Below are 25360 nucleotides of genomic sequence, written 5' to 3'. Positions count from 1 at the left end.
CGTCGCCAGGCATTTTGTAAACACCCTGGGTGCCGTAGTGACCCCGAAAGGTAGAACCTTGAACTGGTAATGTTGGTTTTGAATGGTGAACCAGAGGTATTTTTTGTGTGACGGGTGTAGTGGAATATGTAAATACGCATCCTTCAGATCTAAAGTTGCGAGAAAATCCCCCTGACTGAGCAACGGTAGGACTTGCTGCAGGGTCAGCATGTGAAAGTGCTCCGATAGAATATACTGATTGAGGGGTCTGAGGTCCAGTATGGGTCTGAGGGACCCGTCCTTTTTTGGTATTAAGAAGTACAGTGAGTAAACTCCTGTGCCTCTTTCTTTCACAGGCACAAGCTTGATTGCCCCTAGTTACAGCATGACGAGGACCTCCTGCTGCAATAAGTGCAAATGCTCGGCGGACATAGGACGGTGCCTTAGGGGTATGTTGGGTGGAGAGGATGTTAACTCCAGACAATAACCGTACTGTATAAGCTGTGTGGCCCACCTGTCTGTGGTAATGGACTCCCAGACTGGCAGGAACTGTTGAAGTCTCCCCCCGACAGGTGTTGCGTGGTCGGGGGGCAGTGACAAGGCGTCACTGTTTGTTAGTGGCGGAGGATCTGGAGTTGTTGTTTCCACGACCTCTGCCTTTGGCGCTGTTTGGTGTATGTGGTCTGCGTGCCGCCTTTATAGTACTGTGTGGTTTGGGAGAGCTGGCCTCTGGAAACACCTCTCGTGCTTGAGCGACGAAAAGAACCTCCCCGGAACTGCTGGGACTGCAGAGCCCCCATGGACTTAGCAGTTTCAGTGTCCTTTTTTATTTTCTCCAAGGTGGTGTCCACCTCTGGGCCAAATAGATTATCAGGGTTTACTGTCTGATTGAGAATGGTGGTCTGTATCTCTGGCTTGAACCCTGAGATTCTGAGCCAGGCATGTCGTCTCAGCATGACACTAGTGTTAATAGATCTGGCCGCGGTGTCTGCCGCGTCCAGTGCACATTTAATAGAAGCATTTGATATGAGCTTCCCCTCTTGGATGAGCATCTCAGCTGCCTCTTTGTATTCATCTGGCAGGTGCTGTAACAGGGTCTCCAGTGTGTCGTAATGTGCCCTGTCATACCTGGCTAGAAGTGCTTGTGTGTTTGAAATGGGCAAGATATTGGCCGCTTGAGCTGCCACCCTTTTCCCGGATGCCTCAAACACCTTAGATTCCTTATCTGGGGGAGGAGCATCACCCGTAGTTTGTGAATTAGCCCTCTTCCGGGCATTAGAAACAACAAGAGAGTCCAACGGCAACTGTCCCTTGATGTAAGTAGGGTCACCAGGCGCCGGTTTATACTTCTTTTCAATTCTAGGGTTTATCACCCTGGCTCTCGTAGGCTCCTTAAAGATCTCCCCAGCATGCTTCAAGACACCCTTCAACATAGGCAGAGTCTTGACAGTCCTCTCTGAGACAGAAAAGGTGTCAAAAAGAAAGTCCACTTCAATGGGGTCAGCATGGAGCTGGACGTCATGATTTTTTGCTGCCCTTTCAATGAGGGCATTAAACGCAGCTGAATCCTCTGTAGGCAACGTTTTCACAGCATACATCTGAGTGTCTGGGGTAGAGTGAGGATCACCTGGGTCAGCAGCAGCTGCCCAGGGTTTATTGGTACCATCTGGCTCAGTGTAGACAGGATAGCTGTATTAATCATCATCACCTTCCCCAGTGTCCACATCTGAATAGGTGGGTGAGACATCATGGCCATGTGGAGAAACCGGTTCCACAAGAACAGGGGACGAAGTGGAATCTTTTTTCTTCTTTAGTGGAATTTTATAGGACTCCATTGGCTGTTCCGGGACAGTTTTCCGCTTATGAAGGGAAAGTCTGCCTGTTTCGGCATCAATAAATTGTTTTTGTTGTTCTTCCAACGAGGCTTGTCGATGCTTTAAGGCCGGGACCACTGTCGTCGACTTCGGCACCGAGGACACCTTCTCGGGCACGTTGGAGGCCATTCTAGGGGCGAACGCCTTTGGCGTCACTTTCGGCGGCAACGTGAAGTGAATGGGCGTCGACGTCTTCTGAGGTTTATCGACAGGCTTCGAAGGGGGAGGATCTTTTGGCCCGACACTCGAGGCCTTGTCCTTGATGCACTTGAGGGAGTCTGCCACTTGCTTGGAGAAAGCGGCGGACGGCTGCGTCGACTCGACGGAATCCTTTGAGGCACCACTAGACGTGGACTCGTGGGTCGGTCCGCTCTTGGCCTTGTCTTGTCGACGCGGAGTCTTGAGAACCATCGGATCACTGAGCCCTTTGTCGGTGTCGACCGTCTTCGGCGCCGATTTGTTCGGCTCGACTGCCTTGATCTTTGTCTTCGGCGTGCCAGACTTCGTATCGACGCCCTTGAGCTGTTTCTTCGAGTCGATAACGCCCTTTTGCTTTGTCGGTGCCGACAGGTCCGAGGGCTTTGAGCCGACCAAAGCAAAACGCACTTTTGGTTTCGATGGGGGCACCAGTGCTTTCACTTGCTTCGAGACAAGTGTCTTTACTTTCGGTTTTGATTTCGCAGGGTGCGGCTCCTTAGCAATGTCCGTAGCCGAGCCCGAAGGCGGGCCGTAGAACTCACTGGAAGATCTTGGGTAAGGCCTAGAGGCGATCCCTCGACCTGAGCCTTCTGAAGCGTTTCGGCCCCAATGTCAGTTTGAGTTAGCTCCTCGCTCGAGCTATCTTCCATGGCCCCAAAGGCCCCGTCGTCGTCTCCTACCTCGTCGACTACTTCTTCTGCGTCGAGCATTTCAACATCCGCGTCGTAGTTGGAGTCTACCTCCGACGCGGGATTCGACAGGTTCTCGCGAACTTCCCGGTCATCTCCTTCATCATCCCCGTCATCGAATATGTCCACAGGCGCGGTGCAGTCTGCTGGGCCTCCTGGCGCGCAGCGCGACGATGCAGAAGAGTCTTCTTGGATCGAAAACGGGAACAAGCCATGCAGCTGGTTTCATCATGATCCGGCGACAGACACTTGTTGCACACCGGGTGGACATCGATGTGGGGATACTTAGAGTTGCACACTGGACATCTCTTGAACGGACTCCATTCCATGTTGGTCCGTCGATAGGGTCTCTGGCGTCGACTGGGCCTTTAGCGTCGAAAGCACGCGGCTCTCTGGAATCCGGCTCGGAACTGAGATGGAAGAATCGGGCACTGAACGCAAGACTTTACCGACGAGAAGCGGAAGGCCTTTTGGACTTAAGAAAGTTTTATATCGATTCCGACTAGAGTGAGCCAATATACATCCAAACCCAATGGTGGAAAAAAACAATCTGAGGATGGAGTCGATGCCCATGCGCACTGTAGTCCAGGGGAGGAGCCACCCATCTTGTGATACTTCGAAGATGTGCGATCATCCGGACCCAACACTAGGCGGCGATCTATGCACAGATATGAATTCAGCAGCCCACATGCCTCGAACGCTACCAAATTTGGGATCCGTGCCCATTTCTGAAATATTGGCACTTTCGAAATATTGCTTTTTTTTGTGCTGTTTGTTTATATTTTTTTTGTTCTCCACACTTTTGGTCCTGAACTACAGAGACGGATAAGTTACTTACCTGTAATCCTAGTTGTCTTCCAGGGGTATCCTCATCAAAGTCATAAGCACTGAATATTACCGCCCACGTGCGGGGACCCCGGAAAGAACATAAAATTATATATGTAAATCACATTTAAATAGCTCCACATGTATGTATGCACATATATCATTTTTTCTCACACAATGGAGCCCCAAAACAGAGGCTAAACAATGTAAATACTCATACATACACTGTAATTAGCAAGGAAACAAAAAAAAAACATTCGGTCAAATAGCCCTTTAACTATGTGTTTTAATGAGCAAAACACTCAAAGCCTGAAAATTGCTGATAAATATACATTGTTAGCCACAGGCTGCATTGAACAGCAATAGCATAGAAAATGAAACTATTTTCAACAAAAACTGGCACCATGCCTTTAAGGCAGCCATGACCCCTGGCTTCCCATCATGCCTCAGGGGTGACCGTTAGGTCAGTTCTTTGCATAATCCTGAAGTCAGGGCTCAACCACAAGTCACAGAACAGACAAAAATCTCATTTACCTGGGGAGGCAGGTGGGTTGCTTAGGACTTTGATGAGGATACCCCTGGAAGAGAACTAGGATTACAGGTAAGTAACTTATCCTTCTCTTCCAGGGGATCTTCATCATTAGTCATAAGCACTGAATAGAATAGCAAGCCTAAACACCACTTGGAGGTAAATGAGACATACATGACCCAACCGAAACATTTGTAGCAGCCGAGTACTCAGCTGCTAAACAGATTCCACAGGGAGGCCTGGCCTACCTTGGTATCTGCTCTAGTGTCAGAATTAAGACAGTAATGTCTGGTAAATGTATGTACGGACTTCCAGGTCGCCGCCTTACAGATCTCAGACATGGGCACATTCTGGAGAAAAGCTGCCGTCGCAGCTCTACCCCTGGTGGAATGCACTGTGGGAGAAAACCCGAGAGATTTCTGCGCCAACTGGTAAGCAAGCTTGATACACGAAACGATCCATCTCGAAATAGACCGTTTCGAGGCTGCATGACCTGTTCTGATCGATCCATAGTTAAACAGTTGATCAGAAGGACGTATAGCCTTGGACCTATCCAGATAGAATTTTAAAACTCTTCATTTCCAAAGAGTGCAAAGCCCTCTCAGCTGGAGAAGAGGGATTGGGAAAGAAAGTGGGCAGAGAAATGGTCTGATTGACATGGAAGTCTGACACCACTTTAGGAAGAAAAGACGGATGTGTCCTTAGTACCACTCTATTCAAATGAAATACAGTATAGGGTTCCTTGGCACAGAGAGCTTGGATCTCGCTCACTCTACGAGCTGACGTGATTGCTACCAAAAAAGCCACCTTCCAGGAAAGGTGTTGCAAGGTAGCTTTATGAATGGGTTCAAAGGGCGGACCCATTAACTTCGATACCACCAGGTTCAGCTCCCAGGGAGGAGAAGGTTGACGCACTGGAGGGTACACTTTTTTCAACCCTTGCAGGAAGTCCTTTACAGCTGGTAACTGGAAAAAAGAAGGCTGTGACGGTGTCTGCCTATACGTTGTAATAGTGGTTAGATGCACCTTAATGGAATTAAACTTTAAACCTGCTTTTGCCAGATATAACAAATAAGGAAGAACAACTTCTTCCTGACACTTAATAGGATGATGATCATTTTGCATGCACCACAGATAGAAGAGCTTCCATTTAAGGCATAAGAATGTCTTGTGGAACGTCGTCTCGCTTCCTTCAGGATGGACATGCAGTCCTGTGGCAATCCTAGATGGCCGTATTGTATGCCCTCAGGAGCCATGCTGTCAAGCTCAGTGACGGAAGGTTGGGCTGATGAATCCTCCTGTTCATTTTGGATAACAGGTCCGGCCTGCATGGCAGTCTCTTGTGAGGAGCCACTGATAGATGAAGCAGGTCCGTTTACCACCATTGTCTCGGCCAGTCGGGGGCAATGAGGATCTTTGTTGTGCACGAGTGTGTCAGCTTGCTCACCACCTTCGGGCTCAGCGGAAGTGGTGGAAAGGCGTACACAAATTCTCCTGATCAGTCTATCAAAAGGGCATTCCCTCTTGTTCCTGGACGGTAAAACCGCGAGGTGAAGTCTTGGCATTTGGTATTTTCGTCGTCCGCGAACAGATCTAAGGAGGGACGACCCCAAGACTGGAAGATTCCTTCGAGAAGCTAGTCTTTTAGAACCCAGTCCTCTCGGTCTTCAAAATGCAGACTCAGCGCGTCCGCCCTCACATTCTGTTCTCCTGGGAGGTGGATCGCTGTGACCGACAATTTGCGAGCCAAAAGCCAATGCCAGATGCGCTGGGCCTCCATTGACAGAGTCCGAGAGCACGTTCCCCCCCTGCTTGTTTAAATAGTACATTGTGGTGGTTTTGTCCGTTTGTACTAGTATTGATGTTTCCTGAAGCGAGGGGAGGAACGCTTTGAGAGCCAGGTGGAGTGCTCTCAACTCCAGCATGCTGATGTGATAAGTACTTTCTTTGGGAGATCACAAACCTTGCACTTGGAGGTGACCCATGTGTGCCCCCCACCTTTAAGAGAAGCATCGGTGGTCAAGATCTGAGCAGGAGGAGGTTGATGGAGCAGAATTCCCACCTGCATGTTCTGTTTCTTTGTCCACCATGGAATGGAAGCTCGAGCTGTTTCTGACAGAGTAATCCGATCGTCCCAGCGAGCTGACTGTTGGTCCCACTTGTCCTCCAGATCCTGTTGAAGACGACAACCGCAGCCTGGCATTCAGGACTAGAAAGATGCATGAAGCCATCAAACCTAGCAGGGAGGCAATCTTTCGCACTTTCTTAACCTTGTGTCTAAGTACCAGCTGACACTTTTGGGTTATAGATAACTGTCTCTCCTCCGAAGGAAACACTTTTCCTACCTCGGAGTCTACAAGAGCTCCTAGGAAGTGAATCTTCTGGGTGGGTTGTGAGACTGATTTGCTGTAATTGACTTGTAAACCCAATCGGTGACAGAGCTGGATGCATGTTTGGAATTGATTCCTTGCAGCGTCTGAGAAGGACCTTTCAGTAGCCAGTCCTCCAGATCCAGGTACACAAAGACTCCCCTTCGGCGTAGAGCAGCCGCTACTGCTGCAACACACTTCGTGAATACCCGGAGAGCTGACTTCAACCCGAAAGGCAGGACCTTGAATTGGTAGTGAGAGGTCCCCACCTGGAACCGCAGGAATCTTTTGTGTTTAAGGTGCATCGGGACATGGAAGTAGGCATCTTGGGGGTCCATCGAACACAACCAATCTCCCTTCCTGAGATTCGGATATATTTGGTGAAGTGCCAACAAGCGGAACTTTTCTTTTTTGATGTGCAGGTTGAGCGTTCAAGTCCAGAATGGGCCTGAATTCTGCTTTTTGTCCCTTTTTTCTGACCAAGAAATATCGGGAGTACACTCCCTTTCCCCTCTGAGCGATCGGAACCCTCTCGATGGCTGATTTTGCAAGAAGTATCGCTACTTCTTTTTTCAAAAGAATGAGCTGATGACTTAAGGTTGGCCTTGAGGGGACCGGTGGAGGCAGGTGTTTGAAACAAAGACAGTACCCATTCCGAAGTGTAGTCAACACTCATCTGTCCTGAGTAATGCTTTCCCCTCTGACAAATGATGCGCAGTGCTTCCCCCCCCACTGGAGTGGTCAACGGCACTGGGGGAAGGAAGAACTCATTGCTTCTGCTGGGACTTGTTGGAATTATTGCCCTGGCGTTGATTTCCACCTCCTCTGGAATTTAGCTTGCCTCTGAACTGGGACTTCTGTTGCCCCTGTTGGTCCTGACCCTTCTGCCATTGAGGGGTTTGAACCCTCTGCTTGGAAGGGACCTTGTTGTAGGAGCGGTACTTCCTCCGAAAATTCCTTCTTCTTTTCAAGCCCTACGGCCTTAAGAGTATCCAACTCTGACTTCATGCGCTGCATTTCCTCATCAGAGCTTGCCCCAAATAATGATGTACCCAAAAAAAGGCAAGTACACGATCCTAGCCTGAGCCTCAGGTTTCAAGGCGGTCAGGCGCAACCATGACTACCTTCTCGCCGTCACTCCATGCGCATAGCCATGCGCTGCAAGGGTAGCTCAATCCGCCTTAGCGCTTATGATCTGATTGGAGACCTGGCTGCCCTCCAAAAGAATCGCTTCAAAATCTTTACGGTCCTCTTGAGGGAGCTTCTCAATGAACCTTTGAAGAGAATCCCAGAGGGATCTGTCATACCTCCCCAGAAGGGCTTCTGCATTAGAGACCTTGAGAAAAGAGGCTGAAGTGTTGCAGACTCTTCTCCCCCACAAATCTTGTATTTTGCTTTCCTTATCCGGTGGCACTGTGGATGAGGAAGCTACAGCACTGGATTTCATCGCCGCAGCAATGATCAGAGTCTGGTGGTGGGCAGACCTGAGGAAGAGTGGATCCTCCTCTAGCGAGCGATACTTTAAGAATCCTTGCTGGGGCGGACTTTATAGTCGCTGGAGTAAGGAAGACCTCATTCACTGGATCATGATTCCAGGTACCGACTGCAGCAGTGGCTTGGGCGCTGTTCTGTGATGCAAGGTTTCAAAAATCACAGAAGTCTTGACCTGTGGAGTAGTCATGGGCACTCCCAGTTTCAAAGCACCCCTGCCCACAATGTCTTGAAATGTGAAAATGTCTATAGGGGATACTCTTGATGGAGGACTGTCCGCCAGAGTCTGAGAATAATCCCTGTGAGAACGGGTCGTAGATGAAATAGTCGGAGATCTGCGAGCCCGTATCCTAGACGTTGATCTCCGCCTACTGGAGCGCACTCGGGAGCGCGATCTCTCCCTGGGTCGGGAGACTTTTTGATCTCGATGAGCTTGCATCCAGGCTGTTGTCTCCTTGTCTGTAGCCCATTGATGCAGAGGCCTACACCATCTTGGTGATAGCCTGATGGAAGGAGACTTCTGGGTGCGCTCTGGGGGGCAAATCCGCTTGCCCATGCTGCGAACGAGCAGGAGAATGTCTGGACCTCTCACGATCCGAGGAGTAGATGATCATATCTGAAGATCATCCACGGTGAGACCGGGAGCCCGAAGAGGATGATGACAAACTCACCGGAGACCCCCCTCTGCGTCTAGAGTTAGACCTTGTGCGACTTCTGGAAGCACGTCCGATACTCTTTTCCTCTTGGCCGGAGGACTCCTATGCACTGAGGAATGTTCCACCTCCGCAGCTGAAGCCGATCTTGGGGACCTCTGCTGTGGTGTGAAGGCATGAGCCTGATCTGAGGGCTGACTAGCTGTTTCCTGAGCAGTCTGCCCCGAAAGTGACCTCCCCTTGGAGGAGAGACTTGCCTCGAAGATACATCTTTTGACGTCAACCCACGCTGCTGCGACAACGACCGGGACCCTCTCGACGTCGAATGCCGTTGACCAGGCGTCGACGGAGGCGATGTCGAACGTTGATGCTGTGACAACGGGGATCTCCTCAACGTCGACCATTGATGGTTTGACGGCGACTGAGGATGCCTCGACGTCTAGCGTCGCTGGCCAGACGCTGGAGGGTGCCTGGACGTCGAACGCCGATGACCTGACGTCGACGGAGGAAGCAGCGACGCCAAAAATTTGTGATGATGCTTCGACGCCAGCTGTCTCAATGTCTAGCTCCTATGCTCCAACGGAGACCTTTCTCTCGACGCTGCACGCCCCGTGGACTGCAGCGGAGGTACCTTCTTCTCGACGCTGTAGTCTTCATCGTCTTCGACGCCGAAGGAGAGCAAATTGGGACTTCTCTTGACGTCGATAGCGTCCTGCGCTTCTTCTGCCTCTTAGGAGACCTACCTCTCTCAGAGAGACCATGAATACGAATTCTCTCCCTATCCTTGAGAGTTCTCTTTGATAAATTCTTGCAGTGTTCACAAGAACTCGCAGAATGAGAATCAGGGAGGCAGAGGATACACATAAGATGTGTCAGTCTTGGCCTTCTTCCCACAGGAAGGGTAGTTGTCAAAGAGAGAAGGCATTTTTGACGGAAAAATTCATTTTTTCAGATGCAAAAAAGTAGCACTAACACTCTATGCCCAAAAGACGTCGAGTGAAAGTAAAAATTGTAGAAATTCTCTAGTATTTTTTGACAGAAAGTCAAAAAGAAAGGGAGCTGTTGAACCAGGGTCCTGACTGAAGGAGCCGGAAAGAACAACTTACCTAACTGTCACCCCTGAGGCATGATGGGAAGCCAGAGGTCATGGCTCCCTTAAAGGCACGGTGTCAGTTTTTGTTGAAAATGGTTTCATTTTCTATGCTATTGCTGTTCAATGCAGCCTGTGGCTAACAATGTATATTTTAGTAGCAATGTTTTAGGATTTATGAGTGTTTTGCTCATTAAAACACAAAGTTCAAGGGCTATTTGACCTAATGTGTTTTTTGTTTCCTTGCTAATTACAGTGTATGTATGAGTATTTACATTGTTTAGCCTCTGTTTTGGGGCTGCATTGGTGTGAGAAAAAAATATATATGTGCATACATATATGTGGAGCTATTTATATGTGATTTACATATATAATTTTATATTATTTCCGGGGTCCCCGCACGTGGGCAGGAATATTTAGTGCTTATGACTATTGATGAGGATCCCCTGGAAGAGAACTGTATCTAAAGTGCCCTGAGGAAGGTGTTGGCTACGAGGTAGCCTTGGCACCGAAACGCGCATCAGCACCGTGCAGGACAGAGACTTTTGGACAAGGACTTCCAGTAAATGCTCAGACTTTATTGCCCACTCATATTACTCGGTTGTGGTCTCGGTCCTTGCTTTGTTGTATATATGTATATATATTTATTGTGTAAATGCTGGATGTGAGTTGGTTTGACTGAGTGAGTAGCTTGATGAATGGGAGTTTCTTCATGTATGTGTCTGAAATTTGCTTTCTATTGTCTGTTATCTCTGTTTGTGGGGACGAAATATTTTGATTTGTTTACATAAAAAAATAATCAAAAAATTGTGTGGTTGTTTTAGGATTCCTTCTGTTCAGCACATTATATGGTTTTGATATGCATCCTTATTTGATCTGTTGATACATTTTGTTATTTATTCATCTTAGTATATTTACTGTATTACTAATAATTTTTGCTTTATTTGTTTCTTTTTGTTAATTTTGTATCATATTCTCCCTTTGGTCATATGTAGTCTTGTTGTTTTTTAACATTCCTTAGACGTTTTCATGCTCTATTACTATCATTTGGCAGGTGACACCCGTTCCCATCTTTTGAGAGGTAGAGCTTTATTTGGTAATTAACCGCCACGAAACTCAATGCGGGCACGCCACCCACGAATCCAGGAGCTGCGGGCTGTGTGGTGCCAGCGGGAATATGGCGCGGACATTGCAAGGAACGGCAGTGTCGCAGTGGGACGGGACTTGGTATCCCCCGGGGCACTGCGAGGTGGGACGAAGGGAGGCCCGAGGCACAGTGAAGGCCAGCGGGGCTCAGGTGGCTCCTGGAGAAACCTACAGATACGGGGGAGCTCCCCTCCCTGACATTTGGAGATCTGGTGCCCCGCTTTGGTGTCCCCTGTGCCTACCGCTGGTGTGCTGAGGCGGGGGGACGAAAAGAGAAGGCTTGGGTTCGCCGGTGATGAATGCGGCGTGAAGGCCCGGTGTTGAAGTTTGAAACGCCCAAGGATACGGGCGCAGTGGCTGTGGTATTCCATCTCGGTTTGCGCCCATCTCCAGCACGAGACAGAAAATGCTACAGGCACCCCATCTGTGGACCACAGTACTGTGGCTAATGTGAGGCAGGTGGCAGTGCAGCGAGAAAATTGCCCAGTACTTGGGCGGCCGCTGAGAGTGGGGGTTTGGAATCGCTAGGGGCCCCACAGGGTGGTGAGGAACATGACAAGTAACGCTGCACTGACCCTATGAGGATTACCCTGGAGACAGTCTTATAAAGGGATATAGGCGACCTCACTGGAGCCTGTGGGAGCACCGAAGAGCAGAGACAAGTGGCGGGCGGAGCAGTCGGTACTGGTGAGGACACCTGAGGAGCCGCTGACCTTAAAGTAGTGCGGCAGCGCGACAAAAGTGGTTGAGGCTCCTATGACCTGACCAGTGAGACCGGAAGTCCCCGAAGTTGGACGGCTATGACTCCACTTCGCTTCACGCAGATCATCAGAAGCTCGCTAATAGAGTGGCTACACACGACCAAACCCTGAAGGAGCTCCAGCCTAGGACGCAAAATCATGCGGCCGCACTGCAGGACTTGATAGACCGTGTCCACATACTGGAAGATTGGGCAGAGGATGAGGAAGGGAAAACGTAACGTCCCAGATCAAAAACACATTGTCGATGTAACGTTTCCATAACTGTAGGTGTTTGATGTGTGGGTTTGAGTTAAGTATTTTTTTGTTTCTCAACGTGATGGACATAGAGTTGTGCCACACTCTGCATGTGGAGCACTTTCGCGCCGATGTGTTTTTGATCTGGGGCGATAAGGAGTCAGAAGTCACGGATTTCATCAACTGGCTGAACCTCAAAGACCCATTCCTAAAATTTACCTGCACAATGAGAAGGTCTCAATTGGTCTTCCTGGACTTACACATCATGGCTAACAATGGAATATTGACAACAACTACCCATTTCAAACCAACAGCTAGGAACTATCTCTTAATCTACGACAGCTTTCATCCCAGGCAACTGAAAGACAACCTACCATTCAGACAATTCTTGTGACTAAGACGAAATTGCACTGAGAGGGAAGACTAACACTCAAGCAAAAGACCTGTCAGAAAAACGGAAAGCAAGACACTATCCAAAACATCTAATATGAACAGCTAGGAAAAGAGCCGCAAACAACCATAGAGAAGCGCTCCTTGAACCCAGACAAAAAGAAATGACTGCACAGGACAAAAGTCCAGTTTGCATAACCACTTTCAACATCGCATCAGACAAAGGGACTAAGATAATCAAAAAACACTGGAGGACACTGAACAGTGGCAACCTAGATATAACTAAGCCTATGTTCAGCCACAGAAAAGGCAAATACCTTTGAAAGTATTTTGTACATACATGCCCGAAAAACACAGCCAAAACAGAAGGGCCACAAAAATCCTTACACACACTACTGGGTGGACACTATCCGTGCAGCAATTGCAGTGTATACCTCATCCACCAAGAAGGTGGAATTCAATAACAAAATGACCTGGGAACTACGAAATTGCAATACTGCAGGTGTTGTATATCTAATTACATGTACCTGCAACCTCCACTATGTAGGGAAAGTAGGAGAGTAGGGTCTGCAATCCTATGATCACCCCAGATTTTTGCTTTTTGCTTCACTGGTTTACGACTTTCCCTGGCTGTGGGCCTGCTAATCAGACCCACAGCCTAGCTGTTCTCTCTCTAAATTGACACGTGTACCTTAGGTGCATTTACCAATTGGTACTGGGCCACCTTATCAGTCCCTGTAACTCAGGGCATAGGTGTACCCAGGGCCTACCAGGGGCTGCAGCATGTATTATGCCACCCCTGGCTGGCCATCTAAATCTGACACAACTGGCTGCACGACAGCTGGGGCAAGGTGGCGTAATCACCCTTTGCTTTACATATAGTATTCCTATATCTAACCCTAAAATGGACACATATATTCCTATCAGTCACTCCTACGGCAGGCCTTAACAATCCTGAAGGCAGAGTGCTTGGAATTATGTGAGATGGTGCTCTGGCATGAGCTGAGCCCGTCTGCAGCTTGCGGAACCAAGTCCTAATAGCTGTTCTATGATAACGCGTACCATATACTCTTAAGTGCATTATAATCCTCGCGGTTATTTGCTATCTTTGGTATCGCTTTATCAAAACATGTCGAGTAAGGTGTCATACGAATTGGAATACTAACACCTCGCCAATTCTGGCAACGGGGTTAGCATTCCACCCTTCTAGAGGGACACGACATGCATGTAACTGTGAACCCCGGTTAAAGTTAACTCGAGCCTCAGCATCACAAAATGGATGCTGCCACCACAGACACAAGTCTGACCTCCTGCTGCTGGGAGTCCTTCCAGCGAGGAGAGCTTGGACAAAGGGTTTCCTGTCAGGGGTGGTGCTAGCACCATCCCAGACAGGGTTTTGTGTATCCTAGGTAGGCAGGGCTGAATAGGAAGGTGACTGCAAGTGGCACCCCGGTGCTCACTATGCATCTGCCGGCATGAACCAGTTCCAGGGGCACACCAGCCCCTGAGCTGGAGAAAGTCCGGACAGGGGAGAGGGGTGTAACGACCCCCCTTCCTGGTCCCACCCATGGGCAGGACCTAGTCGCGTGCCAGCCCCTTTCTTTAGAATAAAGGTAGGAGCGGGGACCCTTCCAAATTAGATCATCTTTGAATCCTGAAACTACTTTCTACGAAAGGAACTCAAGACTTCTTCTCAAGATTTCTCCCTTGTGACTAAGGAGTAGTCACCCTGCAGCAGCAGGCACCAACTAAGTATCTTGCGGTTTGCTGAAACGTCTTTCCTCCGGAACCAGACCGACCAGCACTACGAGACCCGGACTCCCTGCCCTCTCTGACCTCTACCTGCCTCTACAGCACAGCTGAGAACCGTGGGTGCGACGAGACCAGACGACCCGGTGACCATCAGAACCAGCACGACACTGACCTAGCACGACCGCCGAGGGACACTCGAGTGGGTGCATTGGGGTAAGAGAAGCCCCAACCCCAAGCAGCACGAGCACCGAAGACCAGCCCCCCAGCATCCACCAGATCTGCGTGGGGCCCTTTTTGCTCTGTGTCGCTTGCCACGTTGTCCGGTCACTTGCCCGTTGGCTAGTGACCCTCCTGACGAAGTCCTACGTTTGTTTCACCGCTGGTCTAGCTCCTCTAGACTGGCCCTAGTCTCCTCCTGAAGGGGTCCTTCCTCGGACCCTCCTGGTCCACTCCAGACGCCATTTTGTGTCGCCACGTGGGCTTGCCGTAGCCAAGGCTTGTTGCCTCCTTCACCGGATCCAGCATCGCCAGCAGCAGACATCCGACGTGGGACAGCTCGCAGACCTCCAGCCTGGTCGACATCAGCGCCCCTGGTCCGTGCAGCAGCAGAATCCAGTGTCACCTCTTCACCTGGCTGAGTGACCTTGTCCAGTGCCATCCTGGTGCCCACCTAATCACTGGCTAGTGATTCAGAACTCGGTCCCCTCGGCTTACAGGTACTCTTCTTCACTGATCCAGTCCTTGGATCAGCCCGGAATATCTTCACTGGTCGCCTGCCAGCAACTTCCACTTCAGGCTCCTAGTTCGTCAACGAGGATTCCCGACGACACTTGAACCCTTATGCAGCCGCAGCCCCTGGGCTAGGTAAACCGAGTACCACGGTGCTCCAGCGTAGATCCCCTCTCTAAGTGTCTAGATCCACTTTCGTTTTTGACCTACCTAGTCGGATTCGCCCGAGAACACCGACTTTGCATTTGCTAGCATCCATAGACTTTGTCCCGCATTGTGCGTGAGAGTTCCCACTCTGCACACGGCACCCCTTGGCCTCCTGCTTCTAATCTAAGGGTTCAGCATTGTAGGCCTAGCGATTCTAAAGTCTCTGAGAACTGTTACTTACCTGCTAGTGATTCGCATTCCACTTCCATAGTATATGGTTTTTCGTGAACTCGGGCATTTGTGTAAATTGTGCGACTTTCAGTATTTCTTTAAGAGCTTTGTATTGTGCCTAGCACCCTGTCCTCATAAAGAGTCCAGGGTTGTTGTGTTATAAATAAATATCCTTTTATTTTCATAACAACTTGTGTGGTGTCCTTTCACTTGGCGTTCAAGGGGTATATGTGATGGTATAACAGCTGGCTTAACACGCCCTCTAGAGTTTAGCCTAAAGACTGCTCTTGTCCATGCTACTAGGATAGCTGGTCTATAAGGTTGACTTACAACCAATCATCAATAAGGGTCGTTTGGACTGAAACATAGTGATCACTAGAATAGTGAGCACTGCATATCAGGCCAACTTCTCACAGGAATGACCACCAGAAAAGTCAGCACTAGAATAGTGGAATACCGCAGTAACATCAGTTGCAAGCGGGCCACCACAAAAATGACGTCACACTTCATAGAAAAACACATCCCCAACGATATAAAATGGATTGCCTTGGAACACATCAAAAGCAATGACAATCTAGAACACAGACTCCATGAAAAGGAGCAACGCTGGGTGTTCAAGTTACGCTCTGACAACCAAGGTCTAAATGATAACATCCTGGGGGGCAAATTCACTAAATGACACTAAACATGAATCTAAGTTTACTGATTTCAAGAAATACTGTACAACACGCTTTACCTAGGACACAGCAAGGAGGGAACACTAGCTAATCTACATCTGACATTTATTCTGCACAGTCTTTTTCAATAACATACAGATTGAAACTTTAACCCAGGCTATGCGTAAACACGTTTACCCAATACACCCCGTGGAAGTCACACTAACTAGGAAACCAATAATCAGTCAACCACTGGAGACTACTTCAGGGTGTTATTAGACCTTTAAACACTAACAAAATATGAGGTCACTCAATTAATTAACTTTTCTTTAAGACCTATTGAGGAGGTATCATCAGCCCTCTAGAGCTCAAAATCGGAGTCTTATGGAGATCAACTCAATAACCCAGTTTTAAAAAGAAACATTTAAATTATTAGCAAAAAATCACAAGTCTCTCTGTGTGTGAATATCCCTCTATTCACCTCTCTCTACTGCACTGATGTGCATTTGTATTCTTTTCCCTACTCACTATATCGTATGTATAATCGTCATCCTTTTCTTTAATCTGTCCCAGCACTAAGAGGGCCGTCTCAACAAAGCCAAGTCCGGCGGCCATTTTGAGAAGGTTTCCGCTCTAGACTTCACAGCATGACAGCACGGAAACACTTTCTACTTGAACCGGCACCGGTAGGAGACTCGCCAAGATGCGGTCTCGAGGGACACAAATAGGTATTTGGCCTGAGAGGAATTTTTTCACAAGTCCTTTCCTTTTCAGGAGCAGATCTCAAAACTGGGCAAACTGCCGTACCGTCCACAGCTCACCTGTTTTTCCTCCTCTAAGCATTACGGAGTTTCACGGCAATTAATCACGCTTTGTTCTCAGTTTCTAGCGTTAAAGTCCGAACCCTCTCCCCCCTCAAGACCATAAAGCACAGTGTTGCTTCCTAACAAGTCTTTCTTGTCTTTTCTTTTATGTAATGCTCGTCTTGTTTGTTATACTGTCGCGAGGTGCAACTTTTCTTAAATATACCTAATACCACGCACCAGATAGCAGCGCTAAGGTTGTCGATATTGGTATAAAAAGAAAGCAGTGTGTACGAGAATACCATGAGTAGAGACACACGACATTAAGGAATAACATATGTTTTGCGGTTTAAACATACCTACCCCATTAGGGAGAGGCTGTCTCTGAGAACATTGTTTTTATTTCTTTTCTCACAGATACTACGGGACTAATATTTATAGTATGCATTATTAACGCATGCTTATTAGTTGCAGCGTGTTTATATTCACTTTACCTCACTTTAGGTGTGGTACACACAGGGCTTGACCCTGTGTTTGTCCAGAAGAAGAGCATTCGGGAAGCTCGAAACATGTTTATGTTCACTAGGGAACCCTGACTCATTAAAGCTAGGCCCCCTAGAGACTCACCCAGGTTTTAACATACCAACTAGGAGCCAGAATAAAGTGATTTCTCCCACTAGTTAGGTATTTTAACCCACTCCACAACACCACTGCACTACACATAGTTCCACACAATATAGTGCTCCTACGTAATATCGCAAGTCGTAGCACGCCTCAATCCGCAGGGGGTGGAGATGGCCCCTATGATGAAGTATGTCACCATGGGGAAAACCTGGTTAGTGATGGGACTTTAGAAAGGAAATCTTTCCGTTCTAAGCAGATTTTATGACTCAGACTGAGCAAGAAAACGTCCCTTTTTCCGCTAGCTTCCTTATCCAAGATTTCGAATGTTGTAGATTTACTCTTTAGAAAAGCAATATTCTGTGATCCTAAAGTATGGGCAGAAAATGTCTTAATAAAAAATGGTCCAAGATTGTCTGAGATCCGGTAAGCAAGACTGACTGACAAATTAGTTTCCTGACTGGTAGTCAGTGAAGTAAATTAAAACAAAAGGAAATATACTATTTCCTGCACAGTGAAAAGGAGATTCACAGTAGGATGCTGGATAGACTGTAATTGTAGACTACTCTTCGGTAACCCTAGGCAAAATGAACTCTAACCATGACCGTATAAGCGCATTTGCAACTGTAATAGTGCGCGAAGGTAAGAAAATAAATATAAGATAGGATTATCGAACAAAAAACATAACAGCCTTTAATCAATAAAGCAATCTGCTGATTGAAATCCAAATCTACATTCATCAACTTCCAAGATTTCTTCCATCCTACACCAGTGCAGAGAGAATATGTGGATTCAGCTTGTTACAAACTTGAACTATTACAATTCACTAACCACTCAAATAAGAACCTTGAGTGAAACTAGTCCATGGACTTAGGGCGAACGTTACCACAATGCATCAAAACAGCAAACTCTAGAACACTTGAGAAGATTAAAAGAGAAAACAGGCATTATGTTTAATAAAAGTACTTACCTGCGGGTGGTAGACGCTCAGTGATTTAACTTTGTGCAAAGGTAATAACACCTTTAACAAAAATATTTTGTGCTCTTCTTTGAGTGGTAAGGCAAATCCATTTATTATGCTGTAAGATCAAACAGTTTGATTAATAAAGATCCACATAAAGAACAGTAATTACAACTCTTAACACAAGCTAATAAACATGTATCTCAGCCCTTTATTTTCCATGCATCTACAATAGTTTTTATGACAAGCCCTTAGGCACAGTGTAAGGGCTCCACATTAAGGTCACCTTTTCAACCTCTATAGAGCACCACTTTCATACATTTGTAAAAATATGTTTGAATGCATCCACTGTGACTCAAATGTAGTACCATTTACCCAAAGATGAAGGTACCTTTGCGATTCTCTCTCATGTGAAGCGCAAAATATGAATTTTTAGATATTGACTGACTGCGTGTTTTCTTTGTTCAATACATGTATTAACTCCAAAGCAGTCTACTATCACACAGAAATCAATCCTACTTGAACACTGAATGCATATATTGATATTTAAGTAGCACAAAAAAAGTTGAGTAGGAACAGTTCTCTGTACAGGTGTACATCACATGGGGATTTACACAACTGTATTACACAGACACTGTATTTCACAAATGCATTACATTTTAAAGAGAACAAGTTACTTACCTACCTTCTGGTTTTTTCTGCTGGAAACTTCTAACCACAAATTCCTGACATTCTGGAATCCCACAAGAGCTAGACTAGATCTGGAAACTTATAACAGCAATTGCGCGTCCAGTGTCGACAGATGGAGCCACTGGACTTCACTATGGCCTCGCCCGACCCCAAAGCAACAGTGCAGAGCAGACTTCAGGCTGCACCCCTCCGTGGGTAGGTCATTTGACAACAAAGTATACTGCACTCTTCCTTATACATAGTGTGCAGAATCCAACACAGAATATAAGACCGAAAATTCAACTCCAAAGAGGGGCAGGCCATAAGTAGCCTGAGGTTATATAAGAGCCTCCCACAGAAAGTATTGCCACAGGTGAGTAACTGGGTCTGATGATTAATAGTTTTAATGCTTAGAAATCAGCAGAATTTCTCATAACTCACTGAAAGCATAGACAGCTCCCAGGCTGCATTGCAAACACAGTCTAAAAAGACTGAAATGCTAAGCTGAGGTGCATAGCAATAAACTGACACCGTGCCTTTAAGGCACTGTTCGACATGTCTGGCCTTTTGCGTAGTCCCTCCAATGTACTATTTATTTTGTCCCCTTTTTGCCCCTCATGCCTTTATTTATTTTTGTGTCCACTAGATTTTTATGGTGTTGGTCTGGGGGATAGGTGCTCTTTCGCCCTCATAGTTTTTCACCTCAGCCCTAGATACCTTTCCTGACAGGAATTCCCTTGGAGTCACAAAATGGTGGCTTCTAACTGTCACAACTGACACACCTGAAGCCTGTCCCATAGAATAGAGTAGGGCATTCCAGAACCTTCTGGTCCCTTCTGGACCTCTGAGGGTCAGCCTATATAAGGCGGAATGCTGGTCAGCCATTTTGTCTTGCAGTGTAGGCTGGCTGGAGTATAAGGCGTGGGTAGGATCATCAGAGGGTTGACCTCCCATTGTAGGGACGCTCCTTACTGGTTCACCACCCTTCTTCCCTTATAGTTGTTTACCTGACCCTGCCTGTAGGAAATCCTGAAGACCCTGGGCACCTGTTCTCATCTGGTCCCAGTGAAAAGCGTGGGTGAGGGAGGTTGTACCTGAGGGAAGCCCCCTGCCCAGTGAGGAAAGAGGCTCTAGTGCAGAATTTGAGGAAAGGGACTCCTGGATATTCCCATCTGAAGCCAAGGGGTCTGTGAGCAAAAGAGGAGTCATCAGACATTTCAATCGAGCTTTTCTTCCCCCACCTCCCCGTTACCTGGGGTAGCCCCTGCTTTATCGGGAGTAATCGGATTGACTGGATTGGGGCTAAAATAGAGAGCCTGGCGAGGCGTTGCCGAGTGAACTGGCCGCCTGGTGAAGCCTGCCCCCATCGCCCTGTGCCCGGTGATTGTGGCGGTGTCTTCGAGTGGGGGGAATCGCCCTTTACTTCCCCGTCTCTAATCTGCGCCGGCCCTGCTGACTGAACGCGTCAGTCGGTTTGTGGGCGGGACCGGAGGAGGTAGTCCTGCGTAGCCGTTCAGGCTCTGGCCTGAGCCGCTACTCTCCCGAGCATGCCCGGTCAAGCCGCTTCCCTCAAGGAAGGCGGAGGCGGGACCGGACAGGGAAGCGCCTGGAGTGTAGCAGCGGCTCGTGTTTGTTGTTGTGCCTTCTTCCCCCCGCTTGAGCGCCACACGTAGGAGCTGGCTTGAGCGGGAGGGGAGAGCCGAGGAGCCCCAAAGGCTGTTGAGCCACGGAGTGGTTCGGTTCCTTTTCCTTGCCGCCCCCCTCCCCCCGGCGATCAAAGACTCCGGACAGGCGAATCCACCACAAGTAAGGAGGAGGATAAAAGGGGGAAGTTGTCGACTGTAAATTAACAAAAACGAGGGCAGAGGAGCAAGACCTAGTATTTACTTAGACAAGGTTCAAGCCCAGATCGTGCAGCGCCCTTAAAGACTTCCATAAGGGTCTACATAGATTGTTGTTACCTACTGGATATATAAAGGTTGGTTTATTGCCTGCATCGTGACATTTCCTCAGAAGAGCAAGTGCTTAACTAAGGGAAGTGAGAAGAGTTAGCCAGTACATCCTGGTGTTAAAGGTGGAGAGGGAGTAAATGTGTTAAACAGTTTCCGAGGAGACCAGTTTAGTAAAGTTTAGAGGAGTGTCGTCACTGCTCCCTGGGAACTACTGTAATGCGATGTAAAGCTAGAAAGCAAAATAGTGAGAAAGTTTTGGCAACTTTGAGGAACTTGATAATCTCATGATTTAAATGTAATTTACTGAACTGTAATTTCTGAACTCAAGAAAGCAAAGAATATTTTTATAAAGAAGCTCGTATTTTTCCAAACATTGGTGTAGTGTCATTTTTGGGTGATATTGCATTGAATTACTGCTGGGTGGTTTGCAACCTTTACACATGTGCCTCTGTTGATATTGTCTTACCCTAGGCCAGGCTACCCTAGGTGACCTGACATCATTAGGTTCCAACAGGCACCCACGACCCCCTGTATCCCATCATGCTTCAGGGGTGACAGTTAGGTCAGTTGTTCTTTTCGGAGACTGAAAAACCCAAGTAACAAATAGGTTAACAATATCTCCTTATTAAAGAATGTCCTTTGCCCAGGGAGGCGGGAGGGTTGCTTATGACTTTGATGAGGATACCCCTGGAAGATAACTAGGATTACAGGTAAGTAACTAATCCTTCTCTTACAGGGGATCCTCATCAATAGTCATAAGCATTAGAATAGAATAGCGAGCCTCTCCTCATCCCTGCGGGCAAAGGAATAACAAGACAGTAATCTCATCAACAAGCCTGAGCAGGCGATAGGCTACCCAAACAGATTCCTCAAGGAGGCTAGTCCTACTTGAATATCGGCCCTGGAATCAGATTCTAGACAGTAATGCCTCGTAAAGGTATGAACTGATTTCCAGTTTGCAGCCTTGCATATTTCTGACATTGGAATGTCGGGCAAGAAAGCCACTGTGGCCGCTTTCCCTCTGGTAGAATGTGCTTTGGGTGACACCAATAAAAGCTTGCCTGCAAGCTGATAGGCTAATTTAATACAGGAGACAATCCATCTAGAGATGGACCTCTTGGCCGCTGGAAAGCCCGTTCTCATTGAACCATAGTTCACAAACAGCTGATCCGACTTCCTGATTCCCTTGGTTTTTTCCAAATAGAACTTGAGCACTCTCTTTAAATCCAAAGAGTGCAATGACCGCTCTGCTGGGGTCGCTGGATTTGGAAAAAAAGAAGGGAGGGAGATGGACTGATTTATATGAAAATCAGAAACCACCTTAGGCATGAAGGATGGATGAGCCCTCAGGACCACCCTATTGTGATGGAAAACAGTATATGGTTCCTTCGCTTGTATCTCACTTACTCTGCGCGCTGACGTGATTGCCACTAAAAAGGCTGCTTTCCAAGATAGATGTTGCAAAGAGGCCTTGTGGATAGGTTCAAAGGAGGTGACATTAACCTGGATAGAACCAGGTTCAATTCCCAAGGAGGAGTAGGATTTCGCACAGGGGGATAGATTTTTTTCAACCCCTGAAGGAAGTCCTTAACCACCGGAACCTGAAAGAAAGAAATCTGATTAGGCGATTTCCTGTATGCTACTATAGCTGACAGATGCACTCTAATGGAAGCATATTTCAATCCGGAAGTTGCCAAGGAAAGGAGGTATGGCAGAATTACCTCCTCCTGCCCTTTTGTAGGATCCAGGTGATGATCCCTACACCATATGTAAAACCTTTTCCACTTGAACGCATAGGACGCTCTCGTGGAAGGCCTCTTAGCCTCCTTTAAAATATGCATACATTTGGGAGGCAAGTTCAGATGTCCATATTGCAGGACCTCAGGTGCCATGCTGTTAGATTCAGTGATGGGAGGTTGGGATGCAGTATCCTCCTGTTCATTTTGCTCAAAAGGTTCGGCCTGCAAGGAAGTCGTCTGTGTGGACACAGACAGATGCAGAAGGTCCGGGTACCACCACTGCCGAGGCCAATCCGGAGCTATCAAGATCATCTCCATTTCTGATCTGAGGAGCTTGGATACTACCTTCGGAATCAGAGCCAGGGGAGGAAAAGCATAAGCGAATGTTCCCGACCAATCCATCAGGAGAGCATTCCCCTGCGTCCCTGGCTGGTGGAACCTGGACGCGAAGGCGTGGCATTTTGAGTTTTCGTCGTCCGCAAACAAGTCTATGGCCGGACGACCCCAGCAACGAAAAAGCTCTTCTACCACTTTGTCGTTTAGCACCCAGCCTGGCTGATCTTCGAAGTGCCTGCTGAGTGAGTCTGCTTTGACGTTCAATTCACCTGGAAGGTGCACCGCCACTACTGAGAGACCTCGAGAGAGAGAAGCCAGTGCCAGATGGTTTGAGCCTCTCGGGAGAGTGGGCGTGACCGCGTGCCTCCTTGTTTGTTCAGATAGAACATGGTGGTCGTATTGTCCGTCTGAACTAGGACTGAGTTGGACTCGATTGCTGGAAAGAAAGCTTTGAGAGCTAGAAACACCGCTCTGAGTTCCAGCATGTTGATGTGGTATGTCTGCTCCTGCACAGACCACTGACCCTGAAGCGGACCCATATGCGCTCCCCAACCTTGCAGAGAGGCATCCGTCACTATAGACTGGGAAGGAAGAGGTTGGTGAAAAGGCACTCCCACCAGCACATTCCTCGTGAGAGTCCACCATTTGATGGCATCCTTCGTTGCTTGGTAAAGAGTGATACGATCTTCCCAACGCCCTGTCGCTTGGTCTGTCTCATGGAAAAAAGTCTCTCCTCCGAAGGAAACGCTTTTCCCAATTTTGTGTCCAGAACGGAGCCTAGGTAGTGGATGGACTGTGTCGGCCGCTGGACTGATTTTTCCAGATATTCATGGAGACCGAGCCTGTGCAACTGGTGCAGGCAAAGTTGCAGATCGTGTGTTACCCGTACCGGAGATGGACCCTTTAGGAGCCAGTCGTCCAGGTACGGATAGATGAAGAGTCCCTTTTTGTGAAGAAAAGCAGCCACCACTGCCATGCATTTGGTGCGGACTTGAGTCCGAAGAGTAGCACTTTGTACTGGTAGTGTTTGCTTCCTACGACAAACCTCAAGTACTTGCGATGCCGCAGTGCAATCGGAATGTGAAAGTAGGCATCTTGCAGATCCACCAAACACATCCAATCTCCGGTTTGAAGATGTGGTCATATTTGGTGAAGAGCTAACATGCAGAACTTTTCTTTGACGATGACTTTGTTCAGGAGACGAAGATCGAGTATGGGCCTGAACTTGTCCTCCTGATCTCTTTTGGGGACAAGAAAGTATCTGGAGTAAACTCCCTTTCCCCTTTGAAAGGGGGGAACTTCCTCTATAGGCCTTTTTTGTAGCAGGATTTTCTACTCCATCCTGAGCAAGCTTAGCTGGTGAGGGCAAGAGTTCTTTGGAGGAATGTTCTTTGGAAGCGCACGGAAACGTAGCATGTATCCATTGCGCAGTATATTCAGCACCCACAGATCTTTTGTGATGCTGACCCACTCTGCCAGGTGTTGTGAAGCCCTATTCCCACTGGAGTGGGCAACGGCGCCAGAGGAAGCCACTGCTAAGGCCTTTCCTCCTCTCGTGGTGGTAGAGGACTGCTGGTGACCTCCTCTACCTCTGTTGGATTTGCCTCGAAACTGGGATTTCCCCTGGTTCTTATTTTGGGACCACTGAGGGGTTTGAACCCTCTGTTGAGCCTCTCTTCCCTTGCTGGTCTCAAAACGGCATTTGAACTCTTTTTTTCTTCTCCAAACCCACCGCTTTTACTGTATCCAGCTCTGTCTTCATACGAGTCGTCTCTTCGTCAGCATGTTCTCCGAAGAGAGAGGACCCCGAAAAAGGAAGATTTAGGATGCGATGTTGAGCATCTGGCTTCAGCCCTGTGAGACGCAACCAAGCTGACCTCCTGGCACAAACCCCATGTGAGTAGGAGTGTGCTGCAAGAACTGCACCGTCCGCTGCAGTGCTTATCAACTGGTTCGTCACTAGACATCCTTCTGCCATTGTTTCTTCGAAGTCCTTCTGGTCTTCTTCTGGAAGCTTGGACTTAAACCTCTCCATGGAGTCCCATAAGGCTCTACCATATCTACCCAACAGTGCGGCCGCACTTGAGACCTTCAGTGTGGAAGCAGCTGAATTGCACACCTTGCGACCCCATGAGTCCTGTAATTTGCTGTCCTTATCTGGTGGTACTGAAGAGGAAGCAGAGACTGCATGCGTCTTCCTTGCAGCTGCCAGTATCACAGAGTCCGCTGGAGGGTCAGATTTTCCAAAAACTGGGTCAGAGGAAGCTGGTTTGTACTTCTTCTGTATGCAGCCGGCACCGCTCTGATGGTTGCTGGAGTAAGGAAAACGTCCTTGACCGGCTCCATAATCCCCGGGACCAAAGGCAGCAGCGGGCGAGAGGCAGATTTTTTGTGCAAAGTTTCAAAAATTACTGTCGTAGCCCCCTGGGGGACAGACATCTCAAAGCTCAGTTTCTGAGCTCCTCTTTGTAGGACATCTAGGTCATCCACTGGAGAGGATCTAGAAACAGGACTATCCGTTAGCGTAGGAGAGTAA

At 48.0% G+C, this 25360-nt stretch overlaps 1 protein-coding gene across 3 annotated transcripts in view; it reads right to left on the bottom strand.

The window, feature by feature from the left end:
* Positions 1-25360, bottom strand: part of PPP2R5C (protein phosphatase 2 regulatory subunit B'gamma) — a 1413048-nt gene that overhangs the window by 576825 nt on the left and 810863 nt on the right. For all 3 annotated transcript variants that reach the window (XM_086937820.1, XM_086937822.1, XM_086937821.1), the window contains one exon: positions 18138-18246. In XM_086937820.1, the coding sequence (XP_086793946.1) occupies positions 18138-18246 (109 nt within the window). The remainder of the gene's footprint in view (positions 1-18137; positions 18247-25360) is intronic.

The sequence above is a fragment of the Lissotriton vulgaris genome, chromosome 9 (assembly GCF_964263255.1).
Source record: "Lissotriton vulgaris chromosome 9, aLisVul1.2, whole genome shotgun sequence".
NCBI classification, from domain to species: Eukaryota; Metazoa; Chordata; class Amphibia; order Caudata; family Salamandridae; genus Lissotriton; species Lissotriton vulgaris.
Note: the sequence above shows the minus strand (reverse complement) of the source record. Positions and strands in the feature narration are given on the sequence as shown.